This window comes from Mirounga angustirostris, unplaced genomic scaffold, assembly GCF_029215605.1.
Source record: "Mirounga angustirostris isolate CCGP_5_RB_7025 unplaced genomic scaffold, mMirAng1.0.hap1 SCAF_13, whole genome shotgun sequence".
Lineage (NCBI taxonomy): Eukaryota > Metazoa > Chordata > Mammalia > Carnivora > Phocidae > Mirounga > Mirounga angustirostris.
Window position 1 is genome coordinate 15,268,987 of NW_026991721.1, and position 19,423 is coordinate 15,288,409.

General features: G+C 35.6%; 1 protein-coding gene across 22 annotated transcripts in view; it reads left to right on the forward strand.

Moving 5' to 3' along the window:
* Nucleotides 1-19,423, forward strand: part of PHF21A (PHD finger protein 21A) — a 285,197-nt gene that overhangs the window by 126,815 nt on the left and 138,959 nt on the right. For 16 of the 22 annotated variants that reach the window (XM_064576561.1, XM_054511958.2, XM_064576566.1 and 13 more), the window contains 3 exons: nt 2,754-2,896; nt 8,867-8,899; nt 11,274-11,360. In XM_064576561.1, the coding sequence (XP_064432631.1) occupies nt 2,843-2,896; nt 8,867-8,899; nt 11,274-11,360 (174 nt within the window). In that variant the 5' untranslated portion in view covers nt 2,754-2,842. The remainder of the gene's footprint in view (nt 1-2,753; nt 2,897-8,866; nt 8,900-11,273; nt 11,361-19,423) is intronic. The other 6 variants (XM_064576567.1, XM_064576564.1, XM_064576569.1 and 3 more) reach the window with 1 other exon arrangement.

Consider the following 19,423-nt stretch of genomic DNA (forward strand, 5'->3'; position numbering starts at 1 on the left):
TTCTATAACAAGTCACTAACTTTTTTAACCCTTCAGTTTTATTTTGAAATAAAATGAATAATTGGCATTTAGTCATCGCCAAATAAAATTTTGTGCCTTTCTCTGTCTCTAATAAGCGGACAACAATCTGATGAAGGAATAAAAGCTGTCAGCTCCTCATTAACTTGAGTTACAGGCTTCTTATCCTGCGAGGCACTCTTTGACATTTTAGAGCCTCCAGGTTAAATCCTGGTTTTACTTTTTCTTTTCCTGAACATTTTGTTTCATCAGTATCAAATTTTCCGAGGCTTTAGCCATCCTCAGTTAATTTTTTTTAATTTTAAAAAAAGTGCATACTTTCTGTGGAAAAATGTCAAAACATCAATACTCTGAAAAACTGAAAGTAAATAACCCTTGTACTACCACCCAGAGATAACCAGTAGCAAATTATGAAAGTGCCACTTGACCCAAACTCCTGACAGCTCAGAGTATTCTTGTTTCTACAGATCTTTGTCAGTTTAATGGACAAAACTTATCTTCTTAAAATTTACATTTCTTTGACTATTGAAGATGGATGTTTTTCATGTTTGTTGGTCATTCTTACTCTTCTATGAGTTGCTTTTTCATATTTTTAAAATTTGTGAGCACTCTAATGTATAAATTATGTTAACCCTTTGTTGTGTATGTTGTAAGTTCTATATTGTAAGTTCTCCATGTTTTTAATCTGCTCTTTGTTTCCAGAGTTTATATGTTGAGTTGAACTATGATGTTCTATGTTACTACCAGTAAAATCAAATAAGGCCTTTTTATTGTTGAAAATACCCCTTTAACTTCAAGGTGATTCTTAATTTGACAAAAATTATAAGGAAGCATTTTTAGATATGTTTTCTGATTAGAACCTTGCAAAAATTAAAACTAATTCAACAAATTCAAGTTGAACTCTAATATGTATAAGTTACAAATTCAAATAGGAAGATTATTTTAGTATTTAAAATTAAAGGGGGAGCACCTGGCTGGCTCAGTCGGTGGAGCATGTGACTCTTGATCTCAGGGTTGTAAGATCAAACTGCCTGTTGGGTATTGAGATTACTTAAAAACAAAATCTTAGAAAAAAATAAAGTTAAAGTGATACTATAGTTTTAACATTTGCTTTTGTATATAGAGTAAACTTACATGACAACAAAAACCTCAGTAACTTCATGATTCTGATATTTAGTTATTTATTACAGTTCCATAGATTTTCTAAGATAATACGTAGCTAAAAAATTGCTTTTGTAGTTTATCGAAACATACCTCCTTTTCCAAATGGTCTCCCCTATACAAATACTGCCTATTTTGGTTGATAGTATCATTGTATAGTAATCCTTTCCTAGCCTCACAAATGTTAAGTTTGAAGGAATTTTATATTTTTGAAATTTATTGTTTTTTAAGTTAGAGTGTTTTGGTGTTACATAACATAGTATATAGATCGTAAGGGAGAGGTAGACAGTGATGTTTTAAGTCTAGCAAGATTAAGCAAATTTAATGAAAATTAATATTCACAGCAATATATTCTGTAGTTAATGATTCCATTATAAGTGTTAAATAAGGTTTTAAAGAAGTTTTAAGAAAACTTAGGTTGAATATGGACTTGATCCATAGATAAATAACTTTTGGGAAGTGTAAAGATTATGAATCTCATTGAATTGGTTTAAGGAGTAGTGGTTCTTTCAGATTCCTGATTGTTCCCTTCCTCAGTTTGTAAGAATGCTGCAAAGCTGCTCTAGCTACAGGTTTTATAGGTACAAAGAGAAGGGAAAGAAGTGAAGTTTAAATGTATTTTGGCAAAAGCAAACTTTTGCTTTGGGAGGTTACCTCAAATCATGTCTAAGGCCACATTCAAGAAAAAAGAAAAAACTTAAAAGAGAAATTAGCCATTGAGTTCATTTAAATTGTGGTGATGAGCAGAGCAGAATAGGAAGGCTCACATTCACAAGTCTAGACTTTTGACGTTATTACCACTTGCAGTTATGCACACAACTAAAAGAGATGCGCTGGCAGGCTTGAAGAAGATGGTGTTCATTGTCAAGATGGAAATGTCTGATCCATTGCTAGACTACCACCTCTATTATACATGAGAGGTTTATTTTTTAACATCCTGTCGTAACGTTATGCAAAGCAGAGTTCAATTGCATTGTATCTGTGTAAAGTATTAATTTGTTAAATGTGAATCTTTAAATGATACGAGAATTTTCCTGTTTTGAGTTTTATTTTTAAAATAGAGTAAGAATCCATCCAGATGAAAGTACTCTGGTCTTCTTTAACCTCTGAGAGACCCTGAACTTTCCAGTTCACTCTGTGTGATGTTTAAAAATGTATGACCCTGTTGTTATGTGTCTCTAAGGACAGTGTGTCCTGGATGGTTGTAGTCTCGCCCTCTAGATTCTCAGCTCATCTAAAGGAGAAGTGGTCTTGTTCAGCTCTGTATCCTCAGAATGTAGTATGTATCACGATGCTGGGCATGTAAGCATGCTTAGATGTTTTCATGACTAGATTAAACACTCCCCGCCCCCATTTCTTACTTACTTGAAGTATTCTGTGGAGGAATGTTCAATGAATAAAACCCAGAAAGTTTTGGTACTAATTCGGTACAAAACTATTCATTTTGGAAAGAAATCTGTTTGGGAAATTTCTTGCTCTGTGTTAGAGTATCAAATAATTTTCAACTAATGTAATTTCTTTTATTTAACACAAATATTTCCTTCATGATCCAAAACATTTTATGATCTCCACAGCTGCAGTGAGAAGAGGAGTTTGTTATTTTAAACGGAAGCTGAAGAAACTGTAGAATTAGCAGACATAAGAGAAAGTGGAAAGGTGGAGGATGGAGTTGCAGACTCTACAGGAGGCTCTTAAAGTGGAAATTCAGGTTCACCAGGTATGTTCCATTATTGGCTTCTCTGTGTTGTGTTATTAAGTAATGGCTAAGATTAGTAAACTGTCCCAATTCTGAATTTCAGTACACTTTTTAATCGTCTTTCAGACAGTTGTCCAAGAGACATATCATTTGCCTTTTATTGCTACGTAACAAACTCACTGACAATACTTATAAGAACTTTAATAAAATATTCCTGACTTCCTTTCCAGAGAAAAGAATGGAAAATATTTTTTCGTATACTAAAGGTGTTAAAAAAAACCACCCAAACTTTTTTTCCTTTTTTTGGGTTCATCTGAAGAACTTTGTTCATGTGACTTAACTTGTATATTTTAAGTAATGAGACATGTTTAAGTTGACTACCATTTATACTGAAGTTTTTGCACATACCTCAGCCTTATGCCTTGATTCCAATCTTTAGTAAAGAAAACATCACTGCCAGAGCACCTGGGTGGCTAGGTCAGTTAAGCCTCTGACTCTTGATTTCGGCTTAGGTCATGATCTCAGGGTCATGAGATCTAGCCCCTGTTGGGCTCCACCGTCAGCATGGAGTCTGCTTGGGATTCTCTCTCTCCCTCTCTTACTGCCCCTCCCCACCCCCCGCTCACACATTCTCTCTCTCTTAAATAAATAAATCTAAAAAAAAAAAGAAAACATCACTGCCTTCACAGATGTTTAAATTTCAGATAATCACAATTCTTAAAATTTACCTCAGGTGCATAGGCTAAACAAACCTTCAAGTATATACATAAAAATATGTTAATAATTGTTCATATAATATCAATAAAATATTAAATATATATTTTTTATGTGTATAACATATTTTATTTAATATAACTCTAATCCAGAACTGAAGCTATCCTTAAGTAAATGGATCATTAACATATATTTTGTAAACAGAATATCACTGTTTCTGTCCCCTTTCTAGACATTAGCTGGATGTGGTCCCAGGTTCAAGATAAACACATACAAACATACAATCAGAAGTGATAAATGATGATGAATTGACTACTTTTAAATGTCTGGGGTGGAGAAGTAGAAAAGAGAAGGAAACAAGTTTCCCTTGTTTTATCTGAATAGTTTAATGTAAAGTTAATTTCTGAAATTGTTGGAAGCACCCCTTAGGTTTTGATAACTACTACATTTGCAAGCTGCTTAGAATTAGGGTGAATGAGAGCTTACAGGAAAGCTTCAAAGGCACACACACACACACACACACACACTATTAAGTCTCTGTGTATTCAGAAATCCCTGCTTCTGCTTTGGATCTGTTAAACTCCTGCTCAGCAGTAGTCTTACAGTTTGCTGTGTACAGGTGAGCTTCTCTACGTGAAGTGTGTTTTGTTTTATGGTAATTTTAAGAAATTTAGTATATAATAAGTTATGCACATTTTATTTTAGTTGGCCTTGCTTCTGTTACTAGTTGAGGAGATTGAAAATCTATTTATAAAATCAAGCTTGTCTTTTTCCCAGATGTATTTTAACCTAGAGTTGTGTTGAATACTTAATTTGGCTGAATGGCAAATGACAACAGTTAAATTCATAATTTGTTCAGAGCTGACATCATCATAGAAGGGATTTCTGGAGAACAATAACCAATCTGAAATTTGTATGGATCAAAGATATTTAATGAAGCTGTGTGATTTTAGGAGATATTCCTCCTCTCAAGAAATTTGGAGATGGCAGCATTGACATTCTGCTTTTAGTTCATCCTCACAAGATATGAACAAGTCCCAAATAAGACTTTCTTGAAAGACTCATCTCCTAAATTGAACTAAATTACTAAAAATGAGAATTTTTTTTTTTTTTTTTAGAAAGGGAGAGAAGGGGGTGGAGGGGGAGAGGGAAAGAGAGAGAATCTCAAGCAGGCTCCACACCTAGGGTAGATCCCGACATGGGGCTTTATCCCTGAGATTATGACCTGAGCTGAAATTGAGTCAGATGCCTAACCAGTGGAGCCACCTAGGTGCCCCTAAAAATGAGAATGAGAATTCCTTTTTTAAAATTTTTATTTATTTGTCAGAGAGAGAGCTAGTGCACAAGCAGGGGGAGTGGCAGGCAGAGGGAAAAGCAGGCTCCCCACTGAACAAGGAGCCCAGTGCGGGACTCGATCCCAGGACCCTGGGATCATGACCTGAGCCAAAGTCAGATGCTTAACCAACTGAGCCACCCTGGCATCCCCAAAATGAGAGTTCTTAAATATTATTTTGCTTCTTTATTTTTAATTCAGGAGTACCAATTTTATGAAAATTACAATTATGAAAAAATTTAATGTTTATTCCTTTTTAAAATCTAGTTTAATTTTTTTTTTAAAGATTTTATTTATTTGAGAGAGAGAGAATGAGAGAGAGCACATGAGAGGGGGAAGGGTCAGAGGGAGAAGCAGACTCCCTGCCGAGCAGGGAGCCCGATGCGGGACTCGATCCTGGGACTCCAGGATCATGACCTGAGCCGAAGGCAGTCGCTTAACCAACTGAGCCACCCAGGCGCTCTCTAATTTAATTTTTAAAATTACATTTGTTGACTCAAAAGGGATGTAACGTTCTTCCAAAAGTTATCCCAGTTTCTTAATATTTACATTGTTTATTTCTCTATATACTTAACTTTTTTTTTAGGATAAATCAGGAGCTTTTATATTCATCCTTAATTATTACACATTTTGTGCAATAGTAATCGTTTATTTATATGGTGATTGATAATATTTCAACTTATATACTTACAAAACATCTGTTTGCACTGTAATTACATTTAGAATGCTTTCCTATTTGGGGAAAAATACTAAGTATTAGTAGTAAATACAAGTGACATGCCTTGTTTGTAAATCTGATGTTATTATTCTTGTTGGATATGTGGTAACCTACATGATCACTGATCATGACAAGTTCAGAAATGCCAGAAATGACATCAAAGTAGGCACTGGCTGTTAGGCTGAGGCCAAAGCCAGATCATACATTTGACTAAATACTGGAGCAAAAGCCTCCCCTTTGCATTTCCAGTTAGGGATGGAATTTGGGCTGAATTGAGCTTACTGGATAGAAGCATGTTAGGAAAGTATTGCTGTGGTAGAAGTATATTTCTGTTCTTTATGGAGAGGGAGATGGTTAAGAAAGTTGCAGTGTACATATGGGTTGATGTTGAGTAAATGGTAAATAATAATGGCCTGTGATGGTGACCTCATCTTTTTTGAGAAACTGCCTTTTTAATTATTCTTACATAGATTTGATGGAAACCATATTTAAACTTCTGGAGTATATACATGGAACAGAGGATAGTATAAAGCAGAGATCAGCAAACTTTTCTGTAAAGGCAGTAAAATATTTTATACTTTGTGAGACATTTATGGTCTCTGTCACTACTACTCTGCTGCTGTATAGACAAAGCAGCCATAGATAATATATAAATGAATGGGTGTGGCTGTGTCCAAATAAAACTTTATTTATAAAAAAAGGTTGTAGGGCGCCTGGGTGGCTCAGTCGTTAAGCGTCTGCCTTCGGCTAAGGTCATGATCTCAGGGTCTTGGGATCAAGCCCCGCATCGGGCTCCCTGCTCCGCGGGAAGCCTGCTTCTCCCTCTCCCACTCCCCCTGCTTGTGTTCCCTCTCTCACTGTGTCTCTCTGTCAAATAAATAAATAAAATCTTAAAAAAAAAAAGATTGTGGGCTGGATTTGTCCATGTACTGTAGTTTATGCGGACCCTTGGCATAAGTATATCCTCATAAGAAATTGCTGCATTCTTGCAAAAGAAAGTAGCTTAATTTTGATAACACAGGGTCAGCTTAAAGTCACTAGGGATTTGGATGGTCTAGTTAAGTTACCTAGCCTCTCCTGTCCTGCCTCTGATTGTCTAAATGCAGCTTGACTACTTATAGATAGAAAAGTTGGTTTATTTATTTCCTCCAGGAGTGGAGGCTTAGTGCGGTTGTCAGTTTTTAAGTTCCAGTGTCATGGAAGAAAACCTTTTTTGGCTTAAATAGGGCAACTTTAGGGGCCCCTGGTTGGCTCAGTCAGTTAAGCGTCTGCCTTACTCAGGTCATGATCTTGGGGTCTTGGGATCAAGCCCCTGTGCCCCTCCCCCTGTTCATGCTCTCTCTCTCAAATAAATAAAGATCTTTAAAAAAAATTTAAAAAGGCAAACTTTAGTATAGTAGCCAACTCTAGTAACTAAATTAAAAAAGAAAAGCAAGGACTTTTTTCATTGAAAAATGAGGCTAGGGGCGCCTGGCTGGCTTAGCCATTAAGTGTCTGCCTTTGGCTCACATCATGATCCCGGGGCCCTGGGATCGAGCCCCGCATGGGGCTCCCTACTCAGTGGGAAGCCTGCTTCTCCCTCTCCCACGCCCCCTGCTTGTGTTCCCTCTCTCGCTGTCTCTCTCTGTCAAATAAATAAATAAAATCTAAAAAAAAAAAAGGAAAAAAAATGAGGCTAGCCTTTAGGCTGCACTGGTAAAAAATATGTGTGTATAAAGTTGTGTTTCAGTTTCGCTGAGCTCTTGGAATGTGTGTTATACTGTTCTGTAGATTAAGGCCAGGATACGGAAGAGTTACTACTGTCACGTATGAAGCAGAGTTTAGTAACATATACCTTGTGTATATGGAGGTTACATTGTTGGCAACCTCAGCTATCCAGAATGCATCTTAGCACCTGAAGTAAGGTTCTTGACCAGCTACAATAAATATCAGAAGTCATTCACCAAAGAGTATACATTTTACTCAAGGGGCATTTCTTAAGCTATCACAACCTGTTTGCTCATCTTAGAATTAGTTCACTGTGCATATCACACAGCAGATCAGAAGCCGCAAATTTGAGTTGGGGTTCAGGGGCTGTTGGAGGAGATGTAATAATAGTAACAAGATTTGCTAGCTAACTCCTTGGCATTAAGATGTAGATTGAAAAACTAAAATGCAGACATGAGGACTCTCTAAATCATAGCAGTTTGGGGCCTTTATTATAAGGACCTATTGTGCTGTTTATAGAATAGTCTATTAATTGATGTAATCATGCCTCTAAGTATCAATCAAAGCTGACTTTTTTTCTTTTTAAGAAGGCAGATAAGTATATATTTTAGAAATATTTTATGACTAAAATATTTAAAAGTACCTTGACACTCAAAGAGAGGGACAGATTTTTTAGTTACATGAAAAATTCACTTGGGGAACAGCTTATTCCCAGATACTTTGAGGAATTAGCTTTCTGATATTTTTTATCCTTCAAATTTTTCTGTCTTGGTTATTGTTATCTTTGGGCAGTGATGCTTTTAGAAGTTGGGTTAAGTCAGAAGATGTCCATTTTTCTTTCTTTTTAATTTATTTGGACTTCTGCTTTCCCGAGTAAAGGTCTTTCTTATTAAGTATTCTGGTAGCACTCTCCTTCCCAGAGGAACCCAGGTAGGTAGCGTTTGTGTTGTTGTTCCACTGAGTATACCCCATGTAGAGAAGACAGTGGCAAAGTCGTAGCTGACACTAGACTCCCTTTATGGTAAGAAACAAACCACTGGACTTGCCAAATCTGTACTTTGCTGTATACAGACAGGCCTGTTTTGTTATGGGAGCAGCTTCTTTCCAGGCCTTTTGGGACTCTAAACAATGACATTTTAAAGGGATGTTTGGCTTTTGGAGCATCCATCTTGTTTAAATTGCTTTTTAAAAGCCCCCATCCCCCACCCCTTCTCCAGATTTGTTAAAAAGCAGGAGCTTGTCATTTCAAACACAAAGTGGTAGTTTGATTTATTTATATACACCTGTGTGTGTATATATATGTATACACACAGAGGTATATATGTATGTATATGTATTTATTAGGAAGAGTGTCTCATTAACCTTTTATGTGGATCACAGAAGCTTTTGGTCTATTCTGATTGTGTGTTGCTCATTTTTTTGGGTAGACTTAAAACTTTAGATTTTTGGGGCCAAGTCTGATTAGCCATAGTGGGTTAAAATGTAAGACTGATGGCTCTTTTTCTCTTTTTATTACCAGAAACTGGTTGCTCAAATGAAGCAGGATCCACAGGTAAAATACTACTTTTATTCATTTAATTTTTAAAATAATTTAAAATAACCATAAGATATTAAAATACAGACCAGGACTTAAGTTTTAGAAACTATCTCATCTCTAACAGCAATTATTTTTAGCATATTGGTCTTCATGTTATAAGGGTTTAGAAAAATTCAGTCATTCTATTATAGTGTAGCTATCATTTTATCTTTGTTTCTGTTATTTATTTCACTTTTATGTTCATTTCTTTGAGTATTTTGGGGAGAAATTGAGTTAATATTCTTCATATGGCTCAGATTTCATTTCCATAAGCCTATTTAGTCAGAATCAGTTTTTGAGGCTTTCTGTATTCTCCAAATTATTGTATATGGCCCAGAACAATTCTTATCTTCTCATAGCTTATATAGTACAGGTATAGTACAGAACATTTAAATACTTAATTCCACTATGATTAAATAATTTCAGAATAATTTTTAAAGAAATTTTTAAAAAATTTATCTTTGAAAGAGCCCTTAAAGAGGGTTTAAAAGTACCTTGTAGGGGCGCCTGGGTGGCTCAGTTGGTTAAGCAACTGCCTTCAGCTCAGGTCATGATCCTGGAGTCCCGGGATCGAGTCCCGCATCGGGCTCCCTGCTCAGCGGGGAGTCTGCTTCTCCCTCTGATCCTCCCCCTCTCATGCTCTCTGTCTCCCATTTTCTCTCTCAGATAAATAAATTTAAAAAAATCTTAAAAAAAATAAAAATAAATAAAAGTACCTTGTATAATAATCCAGCAGCTGTTACCTTCTCTTTAAATTCTCATAGGCGTTTTTGACTTAGGCGTTTTCTTCTCTATCCCTGAAGAGAAATCTTCCTAAAAAGTTATCTTGTCTTTGATGATTACATTTATTGTTCGGGTCGTGTCTCTTTTGTAGCCATTAGACAGTGGGTCACAAGTTTGAAACGTATCAGACTTTCAGGATTTGTTTACCCATAAATCTGTTCACAGAACACTTAGACCCATTGTATATGTGTAAATATATATATTTATACATATATATATATACTTACATACATACACTGTATATATGTAGTTGTTAAACATACCATACATGCCTCATTGTAAGGTTAAGAAAATAAATTCTTGGATTTAAAGAATGGTACTGAAGCAGATTGATTTTTTTGGAAGTGGGAAATAGATTCATTTCTTCAAAAACTTAACACCCAGTGGCCTAACTAGTGTATGTTAACACAATCCATTGATTCTGAGGGCTGGGCATTAATGGCCCACACTTAACTCCTGTTTGACAGTCCTACTTCTTTGGGAAGCTTTTCCATTTTTATTTATTTTTTAAAGTGTATTAAAATTTAAATTAGATTTAGGAAACCAAGAGGCAGTAGACCTTAGATTAATAGACTCTTTTATATTTAATATGGTAACCTACATTGTCAGCAACTGAAATATTACTTGAAAATTTTAGCATTTCTGACAGAGCTAGTGGTCATGTAACAGAGCAGTCTTAAAAGAATCTGAGGGGCCAGTAAGTCGTTGGACAATCTTGTGACTGATCTCATTAGGGAAGCCTTATGTCAAATATACTTATAAAAAAGACAATGTAGAGTAAACATAAAGGGGAGGATGTATGCCCCAACTCTGACAGAAGACCAAGCAGGGTGAAATCAAAAGAAATGCATGTGAAACAATGAAGAAAAAGTAGTCTTTTATTGGAATGATGTTCAGTCTGTTAGTAGGCTGTCCTGCTACATTAAGCATTTGAAAATTTTAATTTTGGATTTTTTCCCCACTTGAGTAAAAAGCAAGCACGCTCAGTGTATCTCATCTAAAATAGTATTCTTTTTTGATTCCCAGAATTTTAGAACTGAGAAAATACCCTGGTAGTCAGTGTGTTAATTTGAATGATGTAGTGTTAAGGCAGTTGCAGCGCTGACAGCTTTTCAAATCTAGGCTAAAATAACAAATGTACTCTACTAAATAAGGGAGAGGGCAAGTAGAGAAAACACTCTTATCTTTATTGATAATGCCATTAAGCATGCAGTGTATGCATACTTATAACTTCAGTTTTCCTGCTTTTGTCTGATTAGTGGAGCTTTAGGTTTTCTGTCAACTGATGCTTTCTAGAAAGAATAACAATATTTCAATAGAAAGGAATAAATACTATAACAGTACAAGATGCTAAAATATAAAACTTCTTGTAATTTGGAACAATTGCAAAGGAACTGCCCCTGTTCCAGTGTTAGGAGCTACATTAGGTGGTGATAATATGACTACAGTTTAATGCATGACAAATTTGATTGGCTAAATGCTTAAGATTGCTTCATCATTTGTAATACAGTATGCATAAAGTCTTCTTGCTACTATTCTGTTAACAAATGAAATATCTTTCTCACAGATATTTTTTCTTTCCAATCAGAATGCTGATTTAAAGAAACAGCTTCATGAACTCCAAGCCAAAATCACAGCTTTGAGTGAGAAACAGGTAGGGGAAAAGGGTGGGGGGCATATTTTTAACATTGTGTTCTAAAGATATGTCTGCTTGAGGCTTCTAGGAGAACTGCTATTTTTCCTCATGTGTGAAAATAAGTGTGGGCAGCCAGACTCAGTTTTAATTTTGTTTGAGCTCTGTTTATCTATTTTTATTTTTGGTTGAAATCAGTGTCTAGAGTATCCCATGGGTATATGTTACTGGCAAATACCTAAAAGCAGTGTGGCAGGCTGCTGTTAACTGTGTTAATTAAACTCTCTAGTTTACCCATAGGGGAAAGAGGTAAAGAAAGTTAGTGGGAGTGTGTGATAGAGAATCTTGTAGTTGCTGGATGTGTCTTGTTAACCTGTTTTAAAGGCTTGGGATGACATTTAACTTACTGTGGAGAAAATGGTTGTAAATAAATAGCTGTAAATGTAGGTCTCCCATTCTGATTATTGTCATACCTTTATGTTATTCTTTATTAGATGGAACCTTGTTGGATTTATTTATATAGAGCAAGAGAAGAGTATCTTACTTTTTTTCCAAGGACATCTGGAAAGTAGTCTTTGGAATTTCTTGTATAATGACCTCTACTTCACCAGTTCAGGCAGCTCCTGCCACCAGGTGGAGTGTGACAATTGATAGAACACTAAGTAAATGTCTATGGTAACCTGACAAAGCATGTGTTTTCTTGTTCCTTCCCCACCGCTCTCCCTCTGGTTAAAAGGAGCAGTTTTCTGTCTTGGCATAGGTGAACGTGTAAACCAAAAGCATAAGGTGATTTGCAGTTGATAGTTCCTGCTAGTGACATCTTATTGAAGATTTTTGACTAAATAGTTCTCAATAATTGATTTTCATGTGTTTTTTTTAAACTTTTATTTAGTGAAATAATAGTAATGAGAGTAATTTATCTCTGGAGATTTCTGATTGTGTTTGTATTGTGTTTTCTATTGTGTTTTAACTAAGGGGAGAAATAAATTTTGAGACCTATGTGGAATGCATGTGAGCCCTTAATTGTTCAGAATAGAATCTTTTTGCAAGCTGAGTGAACACAACTGCTTTTTTTCTCCCCGGTCCTGTTCTTATGCTTCTGTGTTCCCCCATCTTGTCTTCTCCAGAGACAGGAGATATTTTAGATTAGGGAATTGCCAAAATAAAATTGGGAGGAGGTAGCATGGCGGAGAACAATTTGTAAGGGAAAATATAAACAGAGTTCGTTAGTATGTATTTGGCTTTGAAAGTGATTCAGTTCTCTAAAGTCAAATTGATGTGTGTTAGTGAAAATGTTCTAGCTTTAGAATTCTGTTAGCGCTGAGCCTCCTTATAGTTTCAGGGTTAGTTTGACAAGACGCCAATGAATGAGTCACTTTTGCTGAAAAATTCACGTGTTCCAGCAGGGAAAGAAGGTGAGAACTGATTAGTGGAGTTAGGGGGTTGGGGATGCTGCACAAAGTTAAGACACTCTAAAGCTAGATTTGGAGAAAATGGGGCAATTGAAAAAATTTACATTTATTTGAAATTTTTGTGAGAACTGATGTAAAGATTTGGTTTATTTCTATAACTTTTTATTCTTTAATTTCTGTTTTCTACTAGGGACCTCACTTAATAGAAAATTGCAACCATTTATGTTTATGTTCGGTAAGACAGTTCATCAAGTGGTAAACTCTCTCATCTGAACTAAGTTTGGATTTTAGAAACTAGATTTTTAAAAAATGGGCCTGGCATCAGGAAAACCTTAGGTATACAAAGTAAAAAAAGTAGAGAGAATGGAGTCAGAAACTGAAATGCAACCTTGAAATTTTTAAAATATTTGCTTAACTGTTAAAACAACCTTTTTGATAGAACAGAAAATATATTTTTAGGTAGGCTAGTACTTGAAGAAAGCACAGATGTAAAGTTCAAAAGCGGCGTGCCTGGGTGGCTCAGTTGGTTAAGCGACTGCCTTCAGCTCAGGTCATGATCCTGGAGTCCCGGGATCGAGTCCTGCATCGGGCTCCCTGCTCAGCAGGGAGTCTGCTTCTCCCTCTGACCCTCCTGACCCTCCCCCCTCTCATGCTCTCTCTCTGTCTCTCTCTCTCAAATAAATAAATAAAATCTTTAAAAAAATAAATAAATAAAAATAAAGTTCAAAAGCTGGGCCTTCCTCAGACTTATTTCCAACATAAAACATTGATATTCAGTTTAAAATAGTTTTATTTTACAATAAACGCCTAATGCTGAATGCCTAGCATTTTGGTTTTCCTTCTCAAAAGTTCTACTTAGCCTCTGGCAAAATACTGATTTTCCTTTTACTTTAATAACTAAAATCTGATTTATCTTACTCACAAATATTTTTATTTAACAATTTTTTTGGTTGTGGGGAAAATGCTAAATACAGCAAAGTACAAAGAATGTCATATTCCAGAATTAACAACTACTAATCCTGTATCATTATTTGTTTCTATTCTTTTTATACTATGTACACTTTTCTGTCGTCATTTTTTCTATATCCGCTTGAAAATTTATACAAGTAATAGATGCATACATTCTCTTTTTTTGCTTTATTAAAAAAACAAAACATTGTAGATAGTCATTAATTCTTACAATGGGCACGTACTAGTTCTTATTTGTTATTACTACCTCAGTATTTGATACTTAATTGGTTTCTTCCTCAAGACTAATTATGAAATGTTATGCTCCATTTGGGAAAATATGGTCTTTAGTAAGCATCTCTCATGGCTAAAACTTAGTGAATTTCATTGAATTCTTGGTTAGAAGTCTCCAGTGTTTTCAAACTGTAACTTGAGATTTTTGAATAAACTCCCCATTGCAGATTTTGAAGTCAGCTCCTTGACCCACAGGGCTTTAATTTGTGGTTGACAGTTTTAACTCGGGAAATCCCCAGACTTGATTAGTTAAACAAATTATGTGTTATGGAGCCATTAAAAATCATGGTTTCAAAAATATTTTAATCATATAGTGTGCTCATGATAAAGCAAGTGAAAAAGGACGTGCAGCTTTATATGCATTATAATCCCACTTTTGAGTGTGTCATATGTATATATGTATGTAGGCATGTAAATACATATAGAAACAGTGTCACTATGAAATGTGGGAAGGTGATGAATTTACAGGTAGTTTATTTTTTCTTTAAGATCTTGTGTATATTTGCTTTAATCTGTATAATAAATATGTTTCCTTTTTATAACCAGAAATAGACAAGAAACATTATTTAAAAAATCTTCAACACCAAACTTTTGTCTGTTCCAGGGAGAGTTAGCATTTAAATATCCAATGACATTCTCCTCTTGGTATATGAACCACTGTAATCAGAGAATCCATCTATTTTAATACTGAAATGTGGAAGCAACTATTAATTTCTTTAACAGGGTTCATTCTTTTTCTGCACCCCTCCCTCCTCATTTTGGCATGATGTGTGGTCTTTTGCTTGTCAGGATAGAGGTTAGATAATTTTTTAAAATAGTCATCTTTTTATGCTTTTTAAACAAAGTATTATGAACATCTTACATTTTTTAGTGTTTTTTAAAAATACGATTTTTATAGGTTCAAATATTTAGTGGTCTGGCTAGATTATAATTGGTTAGTCCTCTAATATTTGATGATAGGATGTTTCCAGTTTTTTGCTATTATAAATATCGCTATGATAGAAATACGTATGTGAATTTGTTTCTCTCTGATTGCCTTAGGATACATTCTTAGGTGTGAGATTACTGGGTGTATTGGTCAGCTGTTGCTGTAATAGTTCTGCAAAACAAACCGGTGTTTTATTGAGTGACTTAACGACGTTTATTTTCACACTGGGTCTGTACATCACCTGGGGTTTTCGTGATCTAGGCTGGACACATCTGCTTTCGTGATCTAGGCCCAGACACATCTACTTCAGTTTGTGGGTTGGCTAGCCCTGCCTCCAGGCTACAAGTTGGGTTAGATCTGCTCTGTACCTGTTCACTCTGAGGCCTACCATGAAGAGGCAGCAGCTACCTGGGGCATACCCACTTCACCAGAATACCAGAAGCAGACCAAACTACCAAAATACATTTTAAGCCTCTGCTGGCATCAAGTCTTTTAATATCTCATTAGCCAAAACAAATCATGTGGCTAAGCCCTGCAAAGTTACATGACAAAGGGTGTGGATGTATAATTTTATAATAGAATATAAAGAATTGAGAACAATAATCCATCTACCTTACTTGGTTAAAGTTAGTATAAAAGAACTTAAGTATATATATTTTTTAAAAAACGAATTTTTATGACTTATTTCCAAATAGCCTCCAGAAAATGCTGTTATCAACTTAACAGCATATATGACAGTACCTAGTTTTCCCCAGGAGATACCCTGTGGGGGAAAAAAAACATTTTGCTAATGTGAAAGATGGGTTAATAGGTATCTGATGCTTATCTGGAAGTATATTTTTCAAGCTGTTTGTCCATGGTAGAGATACTCCATTGTATTCCTTAGAAACATTTCAGTTTTAGGTTTTATTTTTCTTTTATCCTTTCTCCTATTTTTCTTATTTCTTTTTTAGAGAGGTAGACATCTCCACAGTCTTTGGTCTTTGCTACTGGTTTGCTTTTCCAGCTCTATGTTTAAAATTATAGTCTCTATTCCTTACAGATTGCTTAACCTAATACAAGATGAAATACTTTTCTGGGTTTAATAAATAGTTGCCATTTATGAAACCATTCTCATTTTAAATTTGAACATATTTTACTAAAATAGATTTGAAGCCTTTGGGAGAGAAGTTTCTGTTCCTGTCATAACTAATTATGTTTCTGATGCATAGAACAACATTATTTAAGCCAAGTAGGTGACTTGAACAATGGACTGGGGGTGGGGGAGGGGAAACTGGAGTTTGATTCTATTCCTGATTCTGTAACAGACTTTTTCATAGATTTTGAGTTAATAATTTAGTATGTCTATTTCCTTATTTATGGAATGTTTGAATAATGCCTTTTAGGAGTTTATGAACATGTATCTGTTGAATGCACTGAATGTTTTTGAAGGTGAGTTCTAATTAAACGGAATAGGTTAGCTTTAGTCATAGTGGTTAACTTCATCTCATATGGAGCACCTTCATCTTACATGTCAAGTACCACTTTTTTTTTTTCCAAGTACTACTTTTTTTTAAGGACTTAGAACATTTAATGCAGTCATGAGTAAGTACATCACTGTAATACATAAACTGGGACGTGGACTGTGACTTAGCCATGATTATATATATAATTAATCAGTATCTGATTTGAGACTAGAATCCAAATCACTGTATTCTTCATTCTCTTTTATTTAGTAAATTGTATTCCTAAACTATTCTGTGGTCCTTTATCAAATATTTTTTGAAATGGGACATTAGGCACAATAATTACATTGCCTTTAGGCTTCATTGCCTTGGAGTCAAGTAAGTAAATTAGTTCTTGTAGTCTAATAATGGTAACCTGATACATGACTATCTCCAGCCTCTGATGCTGATGACCATAGAATGTTACTCTTTTTCATTCATAACCAAACTAGTGTGATTGGCTCATCACATTAGCATTGAAAATTGTTATTTTCTTAGAGATTCTTAAATTATGGTGGGAATCTGACCTCATCTTTGTCCAGAGCTTAGGAGTTCCCTAGGATTCAGTCAAGTTCATCCCTCCTGCACAGTATTTATGGGAAACCATTGGTCCAGTTGTTTGTTGAGTTTACTTCCTCTTGTGTACACACGGGATCAGCTTCTTCTGTTTTTTTTTAACCTTTATTCTTAGAGTACAGTTGTCACTATTGCCAATAGTTGTACCTAACTAATCAAAGATTGACAAAGAAGCTTGATGAAGTAACTCATATTTTAATAATGTGTGCCATGTTATTATAGGACATTTTACCTGAGTGTGGTGGAGGGAATCTAGTAAGGTGGTGATTTCTGCCAAATGCAGCAATTTGCTTATCTTAGTAGGTTAGGGCAATCTTCTTAGTTCATTCTAATCATTTATTTTTGATACTGGCAAATGGAATGAGTTTTTATTTTTATTTTATTCTTTTTGAAAGGGAGAGAGACAAAGCAGGGTGAGGGAGCGAGAAGGGTCAGAGAGAATCTTAAGCAGGCTCCACGCCCAGCACAGTGTAGATCCTACAACCCTGAGATCATGACCTGAGCCAAAATCAAGAGATGCTTAACTGACTGAGCCACCTAGAAGCCCCATGGAATGACTTTTTCGTTTCAGTTTGAAAGTCTTAACGTTCATCGTCAGATGTTACATGTCTTGACACTGAACTACTTGGGATCTATTGTATTTTTTTTTCTTTCTATGCTTGTCGCTTATTGAAGAACTTTTGCCTCAAGCAATGAAAATTTAGACCAAGTCTAAGTTTGTGGAACTTTTTTCAAGCACCGTATTTAGGGACTCTTCACTTTGACTCTTTGGAGAACATTAATCTTAACTTTTGACTAGTAGATGGTGTGCAGAACAAAGGCTTATTTAACAAGGCCTTAGACAGTATAACTTTGACTTCATTAGTAAATTACTTTGTGCTTTTAAATAGTCTATTCCCTTCTCCCTGGGATCTGTGTTTTTTCAAATGTCTTTATCATTCTAAGATTCTTACTCTTCTGTTTATTCCTCATACATTTATTGCGAGTTTTCTATAGTGAAAGGCTTGGTACTAGGTCCTGGAGGGTGCAAAGAATGAAAATCTTGCAAATGACATATACCCAATAAAGGGTTAGTATCCAAAATGTATAAAGAACTTAAAAACTCAACACCAGAAAACAAATAATCCAATTAAGAAATGAGCAGAAGACAGACAGTCATTTCTCCAAAGATGCCAACAGACACATGAATAGATGCTCAACATCACTCATCATCAGGGAAACGCAAATCAAAATTGCAGTGAGATAGCAGCTTACATCTGTCTGAATGTCTAAAATCAAAAACACAAGAAATAAGTGTGGGTGAGGATATGGAGAAAAAGGAACCCTCGTGCACTGTTACTGGGAATGCAGGCTGGTGCAGTCACTGTGGAAGACAGTATGGAGGTTCCTCAAAAAATTAAAAATAGAGCTACCCTACAATCCAGTAATCTCACTACTGGGTATTTACCCAAGAATATGAATACAGTAATTCAAGGGGATATATGCACCCTGTGTTTTTTTTTTTTTTTAAAGATTTTATTTATTTATTTGACAGAGAGACACAGTTAGAGAGGAAACACAAGCAGGGGGAGTGGGAGAAGGAGAAGCAGGCTCCCGGCTGAGCAGGGAGCCCGATGCGGGCTCGATCCCAGGACCCTGGGATCATGATCTGAGCCGAAGGCAGATGCTTAACGACTGAGCCACCCAGGTGCCCCTGCACCCCTGTGTTTATTGCAGCGTTATTTAGCCAAATTATGGAAGCAACCCAAGTGTTCATCAGTAGATGAATGGATCAAGATGTAGTATACATACACAGTAGAATATTATTCAGCCATAAAAAAGAACAAAATCTTGTGATTTGCAATAACATGGATGGATCTAAAGAGTATAATGCTAAGCGAAATAAACCAGTCAGAGAAAGACAAATACCATATTATTTCACTCATATATGGAATTTAAGAAAGGAAACAAAGGGGGGGAAAAAGAGACAAACCAAGAAACAGACTCTTAACTATAGAGAACAGGTGGTTACCAGAGGTGAGATGGGTAGGGTGATGGGTGAAATTGGTGAAAGGGGTTAAGAATACACTTATCTTGATGAGCACTGGGTGATAGATGGAAGTGTTGAATCACTATATTTTATACCTGAAACTAATAATAACACTGAATGTTAACTATACTGGGATTAAAATTAAAAAAAAAAAGAAAAAATCTTTCAGTGTTACTTCCCTGTGACTGGTTATAACCTTCAAAATGTTCAAGCTCATTAGCACTGATGCCTTTAGCAGCTCATTCTTGATTGACTCTCTTGCTTGCATCCTCTTACATACCCCAGAAGTTCCCTGGTGTCACCTATCTATACTGGGCTCTCTCAATTCTCTGTGCCTTTGCATATGCTTTCTCTATAGCAGGAATTCTCTTTCCTTTTTACCTGGTAAATTCCTACTTATCCTCTGAAGATCC